The sequence below is a fragment of the Silurus meridionalis genome, chromosome 12 (genome assembly GCF_014805685.1).
Source record: "Silurus meridionalis isolate SWU-2019-XX chromosome 12, ASM1480568v1, whole genome shotgun sequence".
Classification (NCBI taxonomy): domain Eukaryota; kingdom Metazoa; phylum Chordata; class Actinopteri; order Siluriformes; family Siluridae; genus Silurus; species Silurus meridionalis.
Genome location: NC_060895.1, coordinates 21779946 through 21796886, shown reverse-complemented (window position 1 = coordinate 21796886; position 16941 = coordinate 21779946). Strand labels below are relative to the sequence as shown.

The 16941-nt window shown below is 38.0% G+C and overlaps 1 protein-coding gene across 1 annotated transcript in view; it reads left to right on the top strand.

The window, feature by feature from the left end:
* Positions 1-16836, top strand: part of stard13b (StAR-related lipid transfer (START) domain containing 13b) — a 120541-nt gene extending 103705 nt beyond the window's left edge. The window contains 12 exon segments of the mRNA XM_046863206.1: positions 3608-3671; positions 5342-6621; positions 7228-7398; positions 7552-7711; positions 8969-9167; positions 9328-9541; positions 10355-10469; positions 10953-11189; positions 13122-13339; positions 13531-13559; positions 13562-13706; positions 15936-16836. Coding sequence (XP_046719162.1) covers positions 3608-3671; positions 5342-6621; positions 7228-7398; positions 7552-7711; positions 8969-9167; positions 9328-9541; positions 10355-10469; positions 10953-11189; positions 13122-13339; positions 13531-13559; positions 13562-13706; positions 15936-16053 — 2950 coding nt within the window. The 3' untranslated portion in view covers positions 16054-16836.
* The last annotated feature ends 105 nt before the right edge of the window (positions 16837-16941 follow it).

Here is a 16941-nt window from a genome sequence, read left to right as displayed (position 1 = left end):
GTAATAGAGAGTGTGTTAGAGAAGTGAAGAAAAGAGTGCAGGCAGAGTGGAGTGGGTGGAGAAGAGTGATAGCAGGAGTGATTTGTGATAGAAGAGTATCTGTGAGAGTGAAAGGGAAAGTTTATAGGACTGTGGTGAGACCTGAGATGTTGTATGGTTTAGAGACAGGAGGTGGAGCTGGAGGTAGCAGAGCTGAAAATGTTGAGGTTTTCGTTGGGAGTGACGACGATGGACAGGATTAAAAACGAGTTTATTAGAGGGACAGCGCATGTAGGACGTTTTGGAGACAAGGTGAGGGAGGTAAGATTGAGATGGTTTGGACATGTGAAGAGGAGGAACATGGGGTATATCAGTAGGAAAATGCTGAGGATGGAGCCACCAGGAAGGAGGAAAAGAGGAGACCAAGGAGGAGGTTTATGGATGTGGTGAGGGAAGACATGCAGGTAGTTGGTGTGACAGAGACAGATGTAGAGGACAGGGGTGTGTGGAGACGGATGATCCGCTGTGGCGCCCCCTAATGGGAGAAGCCGAAGAAGAAGAAGATGTATATGGGTGTTCGATATTGGGCTCGTTTAACGGCACTAATTTAAAGAAGATTTACAGACATAAAGCAGTTTTAAAGTTGTATAAAAGACTGTATAAGATTAGTGCCTATAAGTTGAACCTTAATGAGCGAACCAGTGGCGAGTGTGGCAAAGAAAAACCCTGCTGAGATGGCATGAGGAAGAAACCTTGAGAGACTCAAAAGAGAACCCGTCCTCATCCTCCGCACCAAATGTCCATTCATTACAGTTCCATCATTATTGAGGTGTGCAGTGAAGGCCGCTTAAATGCAGATTCTTTTCTGCAAACTGTTGTCCTGAGTCATTGTTGCAGACTGTTGATATTTATTACAGTCCAAATAAATCTTCAAAGTTCTTGAGTTGCTCATCAACTTCATGGATATTTAGGCTGTTAATGTGGAACCATCCCCAGCTGCACAGACTGCCCTCCAGACTGTTAATAGATAATAGATCTACACATGATAGATCTCCTCCGACTTGAAAGTAATCTGTTTGACAAGCACAGTCTTTCGATTGTCCATGGAAGAACATCTGCAGCTCTCTTTGAGGTGTCAGAGTGGTGGTGTGATTTACAGCTCGCCACACCCACAAAACTCTATATAAGTGAAAGCTTAGGGAGAGTTGGAAATAAAAAATGAGGACAAAAGAGTTAAACATTTTTACGGCTCAGCGTGAAAATGATTCAGTAATGCAGCTCAGCCGAAGCGGTGCTCAGGTTATAATACCTGGTCTTCATTTGTGGAATTATTCTGGATTTTGCACAAAAAACGTTTAATAAATGTCTTTGCAATTGGATTCAATTAATATTTCAACTCATCACCGGTTATAGCATTTGAAGCCTAACAAATTGATTTGCGAGTCTCTTTACATGTCAATTTACAGAACTCAAAAAACTCCAAACGTTTCCACGTGTGATTTTTTATTGAATTCATTTCCAGCCTGGAAAACGAGGCCCACGTGGTGCGTATCTTGTTTTGCGAACCGAGAGCACGTTGCCAAAACAAACGATCTCTCGGCGGAATTGGACATAAAAGCATCGTACCCCTGCTGCCGATTGGACTCAGAAAATAGGAGATTACAGGCCGCAGTGGTACCAGAGAACATCAAGTAGAGATTTGGACACTTCTGGCAAATGTAAATAGATTTTCATAATAAAACCGTGCAGCATGCTGACAGTTCACTCAGTAATCAGTTTCGTGTAGATTCAGGCCGTAATGTTTCAGCACACGTGAATCAAGGTTCGGTCCTAGCACATTATATTTTTCAATCCGTTCAAGTGTCTTGTTTTTTTTTATAAACACTGATCCTTGCTTCTGAAAGTTTCCAGTCCCTCCTGCTCCTACAGCATTAAATCTCATCGACGTCGCCGTTCATCTTCCTTGTTTTAGAGCCGTGCCGTCATCAAACGCCCAAGAATCTGTTTCCAGATACACACAATAAATCCTGTAAACCTCTGTTTCCTTGCACATGCCAAGTGTGAAATGTGTCATCACTGTTTCCATCTTTACTGTTGGTTTTGTTTTTTAGCAGCTATTAATACCTCGAGCCAACTTTTCCCACGAAACCTCAACAACCAAGCTCTGAGAGAAGAATGCTCTCTGTGTACTGTTTATCAGATTTAATCTATAAGGATACATTTATAAACATAAAACATATATATTTTATTCGTTTATCCCTCTAATTCTGTTTTAGGACAATGTTCAATGTTTAAATCGATACATTTGAATTGAATTTAGTAAATAATTAAGGGAATAGGGTCTTTTTTTTTTTTATCCTTTTCTAGCTACTTTCTGGTTTCTCTTATTTATTACATGAAAGCGGCTTTTAAAGTTATTAAGAAAGAAATGCAGCTTGTTACATTTTTTTAAAGCACGAAGGCTTCATCGGGTCAGTACGCCTGCCTGACAATGGAGACTCATTCCATCAATGTGAAATAAACAACTCCTATTCAGTTCAAATCAATTTTTATTACATTCTTGACCTATTTGAGCCCAATACACATTCCTTTTTTTAGTTATAACTGTTCATATGTTAAAAAAAAAGATAAAATAATGAAAAGAATTAGATCAAGTGCATAAAAATAAGCTTGAAAGAATGAACCAATTTTTAGTGTAGCAGTAGTACAGTCGTCCCTTGATTTATCGCAGATCGAATCTCGTGGTCCCACTTTATCGCGATTTTCAATTTGGCACATGACTATTTTGTTTGGTCGATTTCAGTTCATCATAAAAAACGAGGAGCGTTACTAGAAACCGTAGGTTTCTCTGACGTCCGAAATGGGGGCGGGGTCAAAGACATATGTCACCAGATTCAGCCAATGAAAATAAAGACTGCGGTGACGTGTATCTTTACCTCGGCACCTTTTTTTGACATCATAGGACACTTCGACCAATAAACAAGCGGAGAAACTATGCATAGGCTACGCTACAGTACTGCACTGTACTACAGTACTTAATATAAATGTAATATTTGTACAAATTTACACACAATTCATCTCGGTATATTCTTGCAAATGTTTTCGGTGTGTGTTTAAAGAGTGTGGGAGGACGGTTTATGGCTTAAACAATAAAAAAATAGCATTTCTGGGGCTGCGTCCGTTTATCGCGGAAATTCATTTTTAATAATAAATAAATGTAATGACATAAATTAAAAATAATAATAATAATTACTATTATTATTATTTATTATAATATTAATTTCCATTATCAGAGGAGACACCCATCATCTGTCTGTGTCACTATATTAAAAGCTCTTCAGTTACTTGTCATAGCTGGACAGCTGCTGCTCGAAAGTCTCACCCAATTAGAACCAGAGCATGGAGCTGATTTCTACAACTAATTGGGTTTACTTCTAGCCAGAGCTCATGCATGGGCAGGAAGAGACGAGCTCTTCATCCGATTAACTCCGAAAGCGTTTTCCTACTTCTGCTGTATCTCATGTGGAGTGCAGAAGGTTTTCTTTTCAAGAAGGTTTAACCAAATATCAAGCGTTTTTTTGTATTTTTTTTTTTGTAAATTTTTCTGTTCTATTTCTGTCTTGTGCAGGCGACTCAACACGTTAAACAAGTGTGCCTCGATGAAACTGGATGTGAATCTTCCCAAAAAGAAGGTAAGCACAATGGCTTTTTATATACCATGACCCTATATAACTCACATGAGCCACGGGAGATTCGAATTTCCTGCTTATTATTTGAGTAGAAAAGCTTTTTTGGTGGGATATTTAAAGGACCACATTCCTGTTCATGCGCTTTTCATCCTCCCATTATAGATTTTGTGAAATTTGATAATACCGCATTCTAGGGTGGGAGTCGATCGGAGCATTTTCGTTAACGAAACACCCTGAAGCAAGTTATTTTTTTTTTAGTTTGAAATGATTTGTTTAAAATTGTAAACTACATTTTTAAGTGGAACCGAAGACAGTAAACACATATCACCTGTTTTATCTAACATCACACTAATGGTATTATTCATTTCCGTACATTATAATAATTTGACATTTTAAAATAATTCATTGGAATTTTTGACAATGTTTTTTCCAATGTAGCCTAATTACAGAATGTGATTATCTGTGTGTTTCCTCTGTGTTATTGTTTTTATTTTTAGTACATTGTCTATGTACCTTCTATGTCAACATACAAAACTGGTTATCAGTCTAATTTGATTTATTTTGCAGATCTCCCAAAACCTTCATATTTATATATTTATATATATATGGGATCTATGCCAAACATTGCAACTGCAATTGACTATAAAATCAATATAAATTCTCTAATGATTCTGGCGATCTAATTTAAAGTCGAAGGCTTTAATATAAGATTTACAATGCATACTAGTCCAGAGGATTATGTTTTTGTCCAACACCTTGAATTTGAACAAAAGTATTGGATCACCTGACTTTTCCAGCCATGTGTGGTTCTTCTCCAAACTGTTAGCAAAGTCAGAGGCACACAGTCGTATAGGATGTCTTCGGATGCGATAGATTTAAATTTTCCCTTCACTCGAACTAGGAAACACAAACCAGTTTCAGCATGACAATGTGCGTGTGCACAAAACCAGCTCCATTAAGATATGCTTTGCATGGGTTAGAAGTGTTTGGAAGATCTTGAATGGCCCGCTCTAGATCTCTGACCTCAACCCTACTGAACACCTTTGAGATGAACTCAAACACTAACTGCACCCCAGGCCTCCTCACCTCACCTACATCAGTACCTGAGTTTACTAACAGCCTTGTTGCTGATTGAGCACAAATTTCCACAAACACACTCCCAAATCTAGTGGAACATCTTCCCAGAAGAGTGGAGGTTATTATAAAAACAAGTTGGGTCTGAGTGTGGAATGAGGTGGTTTAAAAAAGCACAAAATCTTATGCTCAGGTGCCCACAAACTTTTGTCCATATATAATTTACTTCAGATGTCTTTGCTGGACAGAACACAAAAGAAGTTTATAGAAAATTTGTCAGGTGGAGTTTTTGTATTAAATGTTTTTTGTAATTCTTCGTATTAGTTTAATTGCATTTCAAATGCACTTCGAAATTTGCGTGTTTAATTAATTTACACATTTTATGAGTATTCAATTTATATTTGAATCTGACAACTGCTGGGTTTTCAAGTCAAACTGGGACTTTTGAGTTTATAAAATAAAATAAAATAAAAAATTCTGCATTTATTTTATCGACTTACTTAAAATTAAATCTCCCGGTATCCTGGTCTGTCTTTAACGCCAGTCGCAGCTCATGTTTCCGGCTGCAGGTAAACATACCTACTGTCTTGCTCCCACAGAGTGAAGACTCGGACTCAGATGACCTGTTTGCTATTAGCGACAAATGGACTTTTGAATGGAGCAGCCGTCGCTGGTCCCGTCTCCTTGATGAGGCGGGACCCAGGGAGCCAGGGGAGGAGTCAGTCCTCCGGGCCACACCCAGCAGTGAGAGCGTTCTGACAGACCTGAGCGAGCCCGACGTCTCGTCCTTGCACAGTGAAAGTAGCAGTGGAAGCGCAGGACTTCGAGCTCACAGTGCGGATGACTCAGATAGCTCGCGCCGTGCCTGCTCCGACTCAAGCGCAATGCCCAAGTTAGGGATAGCCCATCATTCCTCGGAGCATCCTTGCTTCTCCTCACTTCCTGTCAAGCATGGCAAGATGGGTCGGAGTCGGGCTAAGGACTTCCTGCGGCGCATGGAGACTCTGAGGTCGCGTGAACCAGAGGAAAATGGACATAGGACTTTGGTGATCAGTGCTCCCATTCTACAGCAAGAACCTCGAACCTTGAAGGCTCTTGAGTGTGTGGAGATTAATGGCCATGGTGTGTTGAGTTCACATTCGAGCAGTGAAGGTAGCAGCAGCCAATCCGGTGATAGTACTGTCAGTACTCCAAGCCTGAAGGAACGTAAAGTCCACCGTGCTGAGCACAAGCGCAGTGGCATGTATCTGGATGACCTGGACGTTTTCTCCACCATCGTTCAGGGTAAACGCAATGAATTCCGCTCTTACGAAGACCTAGTAGTGCACATCCCAAAAGACCACAAGCCTGGAACTTTCCCAAAAGCTCTTTCCATTGAGAGTCTCTCACCCACAGCAGCACCTCTCAGCAGGGTTCCTGAAACCCAACGTCCACCCATCGTAAAAGAGCACAGGCCCGTTACACAGTGCTGCTCACGTGGCAGCAGGGTCAGCATCTACGACAATGTGCCCGGCTCACATCTCTACGCCAGCACCGGGGACCTGATCGATTTGGAAAAAGAGGACTTGTTTCCACATTTGGATGATATCCTGCAGCATGTGAATGGTCTGCAACAGATTGTGGCTCACTGGTCCAAGAACGTTCTGCCTACAGGAGAGAGTGTGGAAAAAGGCAAGGTGGAGCAGGATGGGAAAGGCCAGGGGAACGTACAGTCCTCTAGTCAAATCACGCTGGATTTAGAGGGACACTCAGTGTTGGAAGGCCAGGTTACACCCAGTGATGGGGACAGAGATGGTGTTTCACTCAATGAAACTGAATCTACAGGAATTCGAGAGAGGAGAGACTCTGGGGTCGGGGCATCACTCACCAGGCCAAACCGGTAAGATTTTAGAGATTTATATCTATTTCTTTTTATTATATTTTCTGATATTGGTGCAATTCTTTGCTGAAAACAAAAACATCACATAGATCTCAATCTACATTCGTAGAGAACACAGTACTGATTTTGGCTTGTTTACAAATTTGTAAGCCGTGAACCGGGCACTAGGCACAATTGCTTTTGTCGTTTAATATTGGTTTTCCAAAGTACAACACTAAAGACAAAAAACATACCATAGTTATGACCAGGTGTCCCCAAACCAAATCCTACTCTTTCTTAGTTTGTAGTTACTGTTTAATCTGTGGAATGTTCAAATCATGTTAATTCCTGTTATCACCATTATGAAATCGCTTTTACTATAAAAACTTGTTCCTCTTCTTAAAATGTTGTTTGCCAGGTTGCCAAGTAACTGACTTTTAAATCAGACGTTTTTTTATAATCTTTATACAAGTGTATGTTACCAAAACAAAAAAAGGGTTTTTGAACATGGAAATGAATAAATCTTTTTCATCAGAATTTTCTGACCAATCGGAATCCAGAATTCATTGCAATAAACCGTAGATCTGCCTACATGTATAGTAAATATAATTCCTGTTTTGTGTTAAGTTTGCGATGGCCAAGTTTCCAGATCTCCAACCGCCTCAGCCATTCAGTGGCTTCACTACAGATCACCAACCAATCAGCAGGACAGCTCAGCCTGTTGCAGAAGTTCTCTCTACTGCGCCTCACAGCCATCATGGAGAAGTACTCACTGTCTAACAAGCATGGCTGGACCTGGTGAGAATTGATATATGTGCAATTATGTTGGTTGTTGTAATAGATAAAGAACTTAAGAAGAACATATAAATGAATTGTGTGTTAATCTGTTATTTAAGTGTTGATTAAGACATTATTTAGAAATGTTTATAAAAACCATTCTCTGTGCTGCAGGTCAGTTCCAAAGTTCATGAAACGGATGAAGGTTCCTGATTATAAGGATAAGAACGTGTTTGGTGTTCCTCTCATAGTGCACGTCCAGCGTTTCGGGCAGCCTCTACCTCTGGGCCTCCAGCAGGCTCTCCGCTACCTCAGGAGCCAGTGTCTTGACCAGGTTCGTCAACTCCACAAGATATAAAAGAATGCAATGTACATTTTTTTCTGTTGTTTGATAGGTACCTTAACCTTTCATAAACGGACAACGCAACAGCCAGCCATGACGTCTTACAACAACATTTATTCCTCCTCACACAGTACCATAACACACCCAATATAGGTTCCCACTAATACTATATGCCTCATAATATCACCGAATAGAACCTAATACTACACATTTTACCGTGGATTTTACAGTGTTTATCTTTCAGATATAAAAATTGTATAAGCTAGCCTGGGAAAACCTTCATCTAGTTATATCTGAGCATATTTTATTGTGTATATTTCTGAAATCTATACAGACCTGAAGTATGGTTCTCATGTATATGTGCCTAAACCCAAAGTTCTTGCATTAAAAAAAAAAAAAATTGCTCACCACCCAACCCCCAACAGTGAAATCTCATTTAAAGATTTTCTGCGGCGCAGGCGGACGGCGAACGTTTTCAGACAGAGAGAATCTGATTCGAAACTGAATTGACTAAGCTTATGTCAGCTTTGATCAACGCATGGCACGGCTGACGGAGCGTGACATTCCCTGCATGAGGAAATCACACATAGCTGCTGAGGTTTTCTCAGACTGTCTGTTTTTACCACCACGTTTGTTAAACTTGCTTCTTACTCAACATGGTCTTTACATGAACATATGTAGGAGCCTAAATTAAAGAGTAAGCATTTCTATGTTGCTTTAGTGAAACAGGAAACTTTGGAAAAATTTTTGGTTGGCGACCCTGGAGCCTCTGCCTTTGTTTGGAAGTGGAGGGAGCTCGTTTCGAATCCCTTACCATTAAATATAATGGAGCAGTGACTTGGTGTGCAATGAGCATTATTTGTTTATTAGAATGGTGATGGTGTGAGTGGTGCGCAAAGGGAAATTTGGTGTCATTACCAGTTAAGACGTCCTGTTTGCTCATTTGTGGGTCATTACAAAGAAACAGCTCAACACAGCGATGATGCGTGTTGTGGAACGGAGCGGTGAGGGCTCCTCACGACGGCAGCTCAAACCACCTCGATATTCTCTGGGGTGTGGGCAGTTCCAACACCACCTGAAGACTTTTTTTTAAGCCTGATTTTTCGAAATGATATGTAGGTTTTTAGAGCTGTGGTAGAAATACACAGTAGTAGCACAATAAGGGGACATCTGATGGGTTTTCCCAAACCACTAAGAATATACCATATCACCATTGTTACCAATAATTCACTGTCTGATAATCCCTAGGTGGGTCTCTTCCGCAAGTCCGGGGTGAAATCTCGCATCCAGGCTCTCAGGCAAATGAACGAAAGCTCTCCGGAGGACGTGAATTACGAAGACCAGTCCGCCTACGATGTGGCCGACATGGTCAAGCAGTTCTTCAGAGATCTTCCCGAGCCACTCCTCACCAGCAAACTGGGAGAAACCTTCCTCCATATTTACCAGTGTAAGAACCCACATTTCCGTATATCCAGACTGTATCTTTTAAAAGAAGTGCCATATTGCCGGGAATGTAAATGTAAACAGTTCAGTCGTTAATTATTATCCAAATCTATATTTTGTTTGCATGACCAACTTTTTGGGGTTTTTTTTCTCAATTTTTGTAGATGTGCCTAAGGACCAGCGGTTACAGGCGATCCAGGCTGCCATAATGCTGATGTCCGATGAGAACCGAGAGGTCCTCCAAACCTTGCTGTGCTTTCTAAGCGATGTCACTTCCTCTGTACAGGAGAATCAGATGACACCCATGAATATCGCTGTGTGCTTAGCGCCCTCACTTTTCCACCTCAATATCCTGAAGAAGGAAAACCTCTCTCCAAGGTGGGTATTCATAGAGAGCGTTCATGCTTTGCTAAATAGACAAAGTTCCTTGAATTTAGAATCAGATTTTGCATGCGTGTGTGAGTGTGTATAGGTTGTGTACGAACCGTTCAGATGATTTCAATGTTTGCATTTGTGCCAGATGTTTCTTGAGTTGAAGTGATGCTTATTTGGTGTGCTGTTTCCTACATAAAAGATAAAAAGGAAAAAAGGAAAACATTGGTGCACTATAGAACAATGCCCCTACTGTCTTAAGTACACTATATTGTCAAAAGTTTGTGGACACCTGACCTTTTCTGCCATAAGTGGTTCCACTCTGTACTGTTACCACAAATCTGGAGGCACCCAATTGTATAAGAAGTCTTTGGATGCGGTAGCATTAAAATTTGCGTTCACTTGAACTTGGAAACCCAAACCTGATCCAGCTCCATGAAGATATGCTTTACATAGTTTGAAGAGGAAGATCTCCTGCTGTCCCGGCCTTTGGGATGTATGTAAACTCTGACTGCACCCCAGGCCTCCTCACCTCACCTACAGTACATCAATACCTTTACTTTACTAACGATCTTGTGGTTAATGAACACTAATGTCCACAATCCACTCCAAAATCTAGTGGAACATCTTTCCAGATGAGTGGACGGAATTATAAGTGCAAATTGGGGCTAAATGTGGAATGTGATGCTCAAAAAGCATATACCATACTTATAACCAGGTGTCCACAAACTTTTGGTGAAGTTTAATACTGGCCTCAAATGACATTCCATAGTTTTTGAGGATATTTAGAATCAAAGTTATGTTCCTGCTTCTTTATAGAACCATGCAGAAGAAATACGCCACTGGAAGACCTGACCAAAAGGACCTAAATGAGAACCTGGCTGCCACTCAGGGCTTGGCACATATGATCACAGAATGTAACCGGCTATTTGAGGTAAGTCTTTTCTTTCACCCATCTCTCTTTCTTTCCTTCCATCTTTCAAACTCTCTGAAAACACCAATGACTTGTTCCAATGTGGCATATATCAACCTGGCATTTGACTTTGGTTCAGGAGGTCATGAGTTCAAATTCCTCCACCACCAAGATCCTACTACTGGCCCCCTTGAGCAAGGCCAAATGCCTTATTGGCCATTGTAGTGTGAAAAAGGGGTGGAGTTTGATCTGATACTTTATTAAGGGGTGTGGTTAAAAATGCTTTCATGATATCCAATCAAATCATGTCTTTTGCACGGTATACAATCTTGAGCACAGCACTGAGGCGATTCACATAATTTTTCTATTTGATTGAAATTTTGACATTAAATAACCATCTTTTTTCGAGAGAGTGATATGATGACCCAGTTCTTTTCACTGTGTGACATTAAAACTCTAAGTTTCCAAAAAAAAAAAATCTAATTTCTCCTCCCCCACCCTCAGATTCCTCATGAGATGGTCACGCAGTCGCGGAACTCGTATATAGAGGCTGACCTGCAGGCCCCGACGCTGGAGGACCTGTGTAAGCAGGAGCAGCACGAAGAAGGGGAGGAGGACGAAGGCTCATGGCCTGTGCACTTAGATTCCCGACTTCAGGTCCTGCGCAAGGAAGCGCGGGACAAAGCCAAAGGCTGGGTGTCGTGCCAAAGCTCCGATAACACAGAGCTCGCATACAAGAAGGTAGCGAAGGAGACTCGGGCAAAGTTTGTAATGGCAAAGCTGCCTTTAGGGGTCAGAGATAGGAGGGTAGATGAATGAGCAGAATATTGTTCCATCGGAATTTCAACTAAAGTAGATAAGTACGACGGCGTTTTAATGGCCTGCTAAAAATGTAAACAAAATCAAAGATTACCAGACTACAGTCACAGCAATATGAGAAAAAAGTCCTGAAGTTTTGTGGAAAAAGTCACACACCTGTGTTCAACTCCATCGGGATCAATTTCTTCGATCATTTTCCTCACAGCTGCTTGAGAAACAACAACTCCTCTTTGAATTAGGTTTAACCATTGATATCCTTGGAGTTGACCATTGGAACCCCCAAGATGTCATCACTTTAAAACAAACATGACCATAAAACACATATTAATGGACTGCAATACACGTAAAGACACAAACCAGCTTTGATACGATATAAATTAGAAAGTACATATGGAGGAAAATACTTAAATACTTATGGAATATTAAACTGAAAGACTCCATATAACCACTAAACTCTGCTGTAGTCCACACTCTGTAAAATGCTATAACACCTCATCAAACCCACCCTGATCTTGCCATTGTAATAGCCACCTCTGCTGGCATAGAATTAAAAAACAATAAATAAACAAACAGTATAAATAATTCATAAATATAATTCTGTGCACCAAAAGACAACGAATTTTTGTAAGTAAAAAAGTAGGATTTAACCAAATTCTCCACATACATTTTATGCAAAACAGCTAAACGTTTCTCAACAATTTTTTTAACAGTTTTTCTCAAAACCTTATTCTCAAAATATTATGATTTTATTCTCGAAATATTTCGACTTTATTTTTAAAAGATATTGTGACTTTATTCTCGAAATATTTTGACTTTATTCTCAAAATATTGACTTTATTCTCGATAATATTTTGACTTTATTCTCAAAATATTGACTTTATTCTCGATAATATTTTGACTTTATTCTCAAAATATTTTGACTTTATTCTCAAAATATTATGACTTTATTCTCAAAATATTATGACTTTATTCTCGATAATATTTTGAATTTATTTTAAAAATATTTAGACTTAATTCTCAAAATATTATGACTTTATTCTCGAAAATTTTTCGACTTTATTCTCAAAATATTATGACTTTATTCTCGATAATATTTTGAATTTATTCTCAATATATCATGACTTTATTCTTGATAATATTTTGACTTTATTCTCACAATATTATGACTTTATTCTCAAAATATTATGACTTTATTCTCGATAATATTTTGAATTTATTCTCAAAATATTTTGACTTTATTCTCAAAATATTTTGACTTTATTCTCGATAATATTTTGACTTTATTCTCAAAATATTATGACTTTATTCTCAAAATATTATGACTTTATTCTCAAAATATTATGACTTAATTCTCGATAATATTTGGAATTTATTCTCAAAATATTTTGACTTTATTCTCGATAATATTTTGACTTTATTCTCAAAATAATTTGACTTTATTCTCAAAATATTATGACTTTATTCTTGATAATATTTTGACTTTATTCTCAAAATATTATGACTTTATTCTCAAAATATTATGACTATATTCTTAAAATATTATGACTTTATTCTTAAAATATTATGACTTTATTCTCAAAATATTTTGACTTTATTCTCAAAATATTATGGCTTTATTCTGGAAAATATATCGACTTTATTCTTGTAATTTTACTTCATTCTCATATTGCTACGACTTTAATCTCGTTATTTTCTATTTTAATTTTTTTTTTTTATGTGGCACTAAGCCCCTGTCATAAATTAGGATATAGTGGATGTTTACCCTTAAATTTCAAGGCTAGAGTTCGCTAAATTTTAACAGTAAGTACAAGAATCTCTGATCGAGTCTAAACGAAATGCACTGGTCTTTCGCAGGTTGGTGATGGAAACCCTTTGAGGCGCTGGCGTGTCTCAGTGGAAGTTGAAGCTCCTCCGTCGGTGGTCCTAAATCGAGTACTGCGAGAGCGCCACCTGTGGGATGTAGATCTGCTGCAGTGGAGAGTATGTGAAGTGCTGGACAAACAGACGGAGGTCTTCCGATACGTCCTGAACCGCATGCCCCCTCACCCGAGCAGGGACTTTGTAGTGCTCAGGTATGAATGAATGCAAATCTATATAAAAAAAAAGTCGATACAGCGTTTTCTCTTAGTTACTCCCTGTACAAAATTATTGGCACCCTTTATGAAAAGTAACAAATGTACTACGTATTGCATGAATAACCGTCTAGAAGAATGACTACTGAACACGTCTTAATGCTGTGTGTTTGATTTGTGTACACGTACAGGTCATGGAGGACAGATTTACCTCGGGGCGCATGCTCCTAGTATCCGTCTCCATCGAGCATGACGAGAGTCCTCTCGCAGGTGGCGTGAGGGGAGTCGTGCTCGAGTCTGGATACCTGCTGGAGCCCTGCGGCTCGGGCAAGTCGCGGCTCACACACATCTGCAGAGTAGACCTCAAGTGAGTTCACACACATCATTCTGCAAATGAGTGGTCATTACAGCATAATGCGAATATTACAAATATTATATTAGCTCAGTAATAAGTGCTAGACGATACTATTAAACACTTTTCTGGTGTACATACAAATATTCCATTCTTTATAATAATTCATCATGAATCATTTATTGTAATTCATGTAAATCATGATTCATTCATTACGTACACATTCGTACGGTGTATGCGATGAAATGCTTTTTCACGACTGTCCAATATTGAAGAATTTACGTGGAAATAGAAATCGAATATCAAAAATGTATTAAAGGTATAAAAAAGTGCAAAGTATTAAAAGATATACTATAAACTATACATACAAAATTAGATAGAATGGTTATGGATATGAATATGACTGAGATATTGACAGTAGTCCAGATGCGTACTGTATCTTCGATAATCCTACATCACTGGGTCCTATTATAAATGCTAATCAATTCTCAAAAAAATACTGAATTAATCACATTAATAATATTACAGTGCTCTGTTTTGCTCTTTCATCTTACACACGATGGTCCAAAGCAGTAAACAATAGTTGCTAATATGCTGTCATTGTAATCCTGTAGTACATTATTATTATTATTTATGTCTTATTCCAAATCCTAACAATATATCCAGTGGAAAGAGATATAAAATATTCTACAGAAGTATTTTGATATTCAATTCAAGTTTACTTGAGTACAAGTACATTTGTAGTAAAGTCTAGCTGGGGGTGGGGGTCGGGGGATTCTAGCGTAGTTTAAAATGGACAATGAGATCATAAACTAGGAACACCTTTATAAATTAATGTGCAATAGCAAAACAAAAAAAATATATATAAAAAAAACACTACAGGACTTGAATCTATTGTTACACACTTTTGCAGCAAAAAAAAAATCTTCTGTTATGAAGTCAGTTTTATTTATTCTTTTACTCGGTAACGGATATTCTCCCCTCACACGTCGTTATTGGGAGGTGGTAACTCAGTGGTTAAGGCATTTGACTTTGGATCGGAAGGTCACAGGTCACAATCCCACCACCACCAAGCTGCCAAATGTAAATGTAAATGTTATTGCACTAATGGACTGTCTACACAAAACTATGCTCATTTACTCTTTTTTTGCATTGCAGCTCACCATTGGCTAACTTTAACACTGTGTATATTTATACAGTACAGACCAAAAGTTTGGACACACCTTCTCATTCAAAGAGTTCTCTTTATTTTCATGACTATGAAAATTGTAGATTCACACTGAAGGCATCAAAACTATGAATTAACACATGTGGAATTATATACATAACAAAAAGTGAACTGAAAATATGTCATATTGTAGGTTCTTCAAAGTAGCCACCTTTTGCTTAGATTACTGCTTTGCACACTCTTGGCATTCTCTTGATGCCTACTTTGAAAAACCTACAATATGACATATTTTCAGTTCACTTTTTGTTATGTATATAATTTTAATTACTTAAATTAATTAATTAATTAATAACTTTTGGTCTGTTCTGTATATATAATATATATAAACTTTTCGTCTGTACTGTATATATATATATATAATATTGCTATTACTATAAACAGAAAACGGGTATATATATATATATATATATATATATATATATATATATATATATATATATATATATATTATGTTCATAGTACATATCTTTCTGTAAATTTCTGTTTATAGTAATAGTCATCTGTATATTATGTTTATAGTACATATATATTCATCTGTATAATATATTCATAATACATAAACATCTGTAAATTACTGTTTATAGTCCTATAATACCATTTAATTTAATTTATGTAACTCATGTAAACACTGTATATCCTGCACTTGCTGCTGTTGCACTCTGGTTAGACCCAAACTGCATTTCGTTGCCTTGTACTTCTACATGTGTAATGACAATAAAGTTGACTCTAATCTAATCTAATCTAATCTAATCTAATCTAATCTAATATTTTTAAAATGTAATTAAGTACCATACTTCGACAAAAAAATACTTAACTAAAAGTAACATCACATATTGTAAATCATAGAAATGCACAAAACTCCATTATAGTAACGCGAGTAAATGCAATTCGTTTCTTTCCGCCTCTGAATATTTGGCTAATATGACCATATCATTAGCTACTATTACATATGTTTGTACTGAAATGTGTGTAAAGCCTCAATAATTTCTCCTGGTTTCCCTCCCTGTGATAATTAGAGGCAGAACTCCAGAATGGTACAACAAAGCATTCGGACACCTGTGTGCCGCCGAAGCCGCCCGGATCCGCAACTCCTTCCAGCCCATACATGCAGACGGACCAGAAACAAAAATCTGAGTCTCGTGACGCCTTTCTGCATGTATTCAAATCTCTGCGAGCGACATCCGAGGCCCCTCGATGGGCATCCAAGCCCCTCCAAGGACACTCAATGCTGTGACTTAAAGTATATCAAAACAAATCAGTGTCCGGCTTGTGTACATTAGCGTTCTTGTTGTTTGTTTGTTTGTAATATTGTATTATTTGTAATTATCATTATTTCTATTTTAATTAATTCTATTGGTACATATTTGCTGTGCACATAATCTTATACAATGTATACAACATCTAAGCTCTTAAATGCTTCTGGGAAGCATGTACGTCTTTTTTTTTTATTCAAAGCTATAATTGGTCACACATGCTGCACAATCACATGTGTGTTCTTGTATTCTGTGTTAGTGTATATATGTGTGTGTGTGTGTGTGTGTGTGTCTCGTTCACATGAATACAGACACGTGACCTGTACAGAGCGTATTTTATCAAAAGGCTCATGTAGTCCAAGCATTTGACCGTTCAATCTCGCGATATCTCCATTTGCACTGATATCTGCGTGATTTATATGGTACAAAATGTTACTCAGATGTAAGCTGGTTTTACTTTTGCCTTTTCCCTTTGTCTGAGAAAATTGGGTGTTATTTTATTGTATTTTATTTTAACTTTGTGGAAAAAATGAAATGAAAAAAAAAAAACAAAAGGATGACTTGGGTTTGATTTTTCTCAGACCTGCTCTTGTAGTACTGGATTACGTAGAGGACAAGTCAGAGACGATGTCTTTTTAATAAACTATATCTAAATTAATTCTAATGATCTAGCTGTGTCTATTCATTGGGCTGTTTTTCCATTCGCTTTTCAAAAAAGTATCCTGGTGAGTTTGTCGGTGCTTTTGAAACATCACGATCCATATTTAGG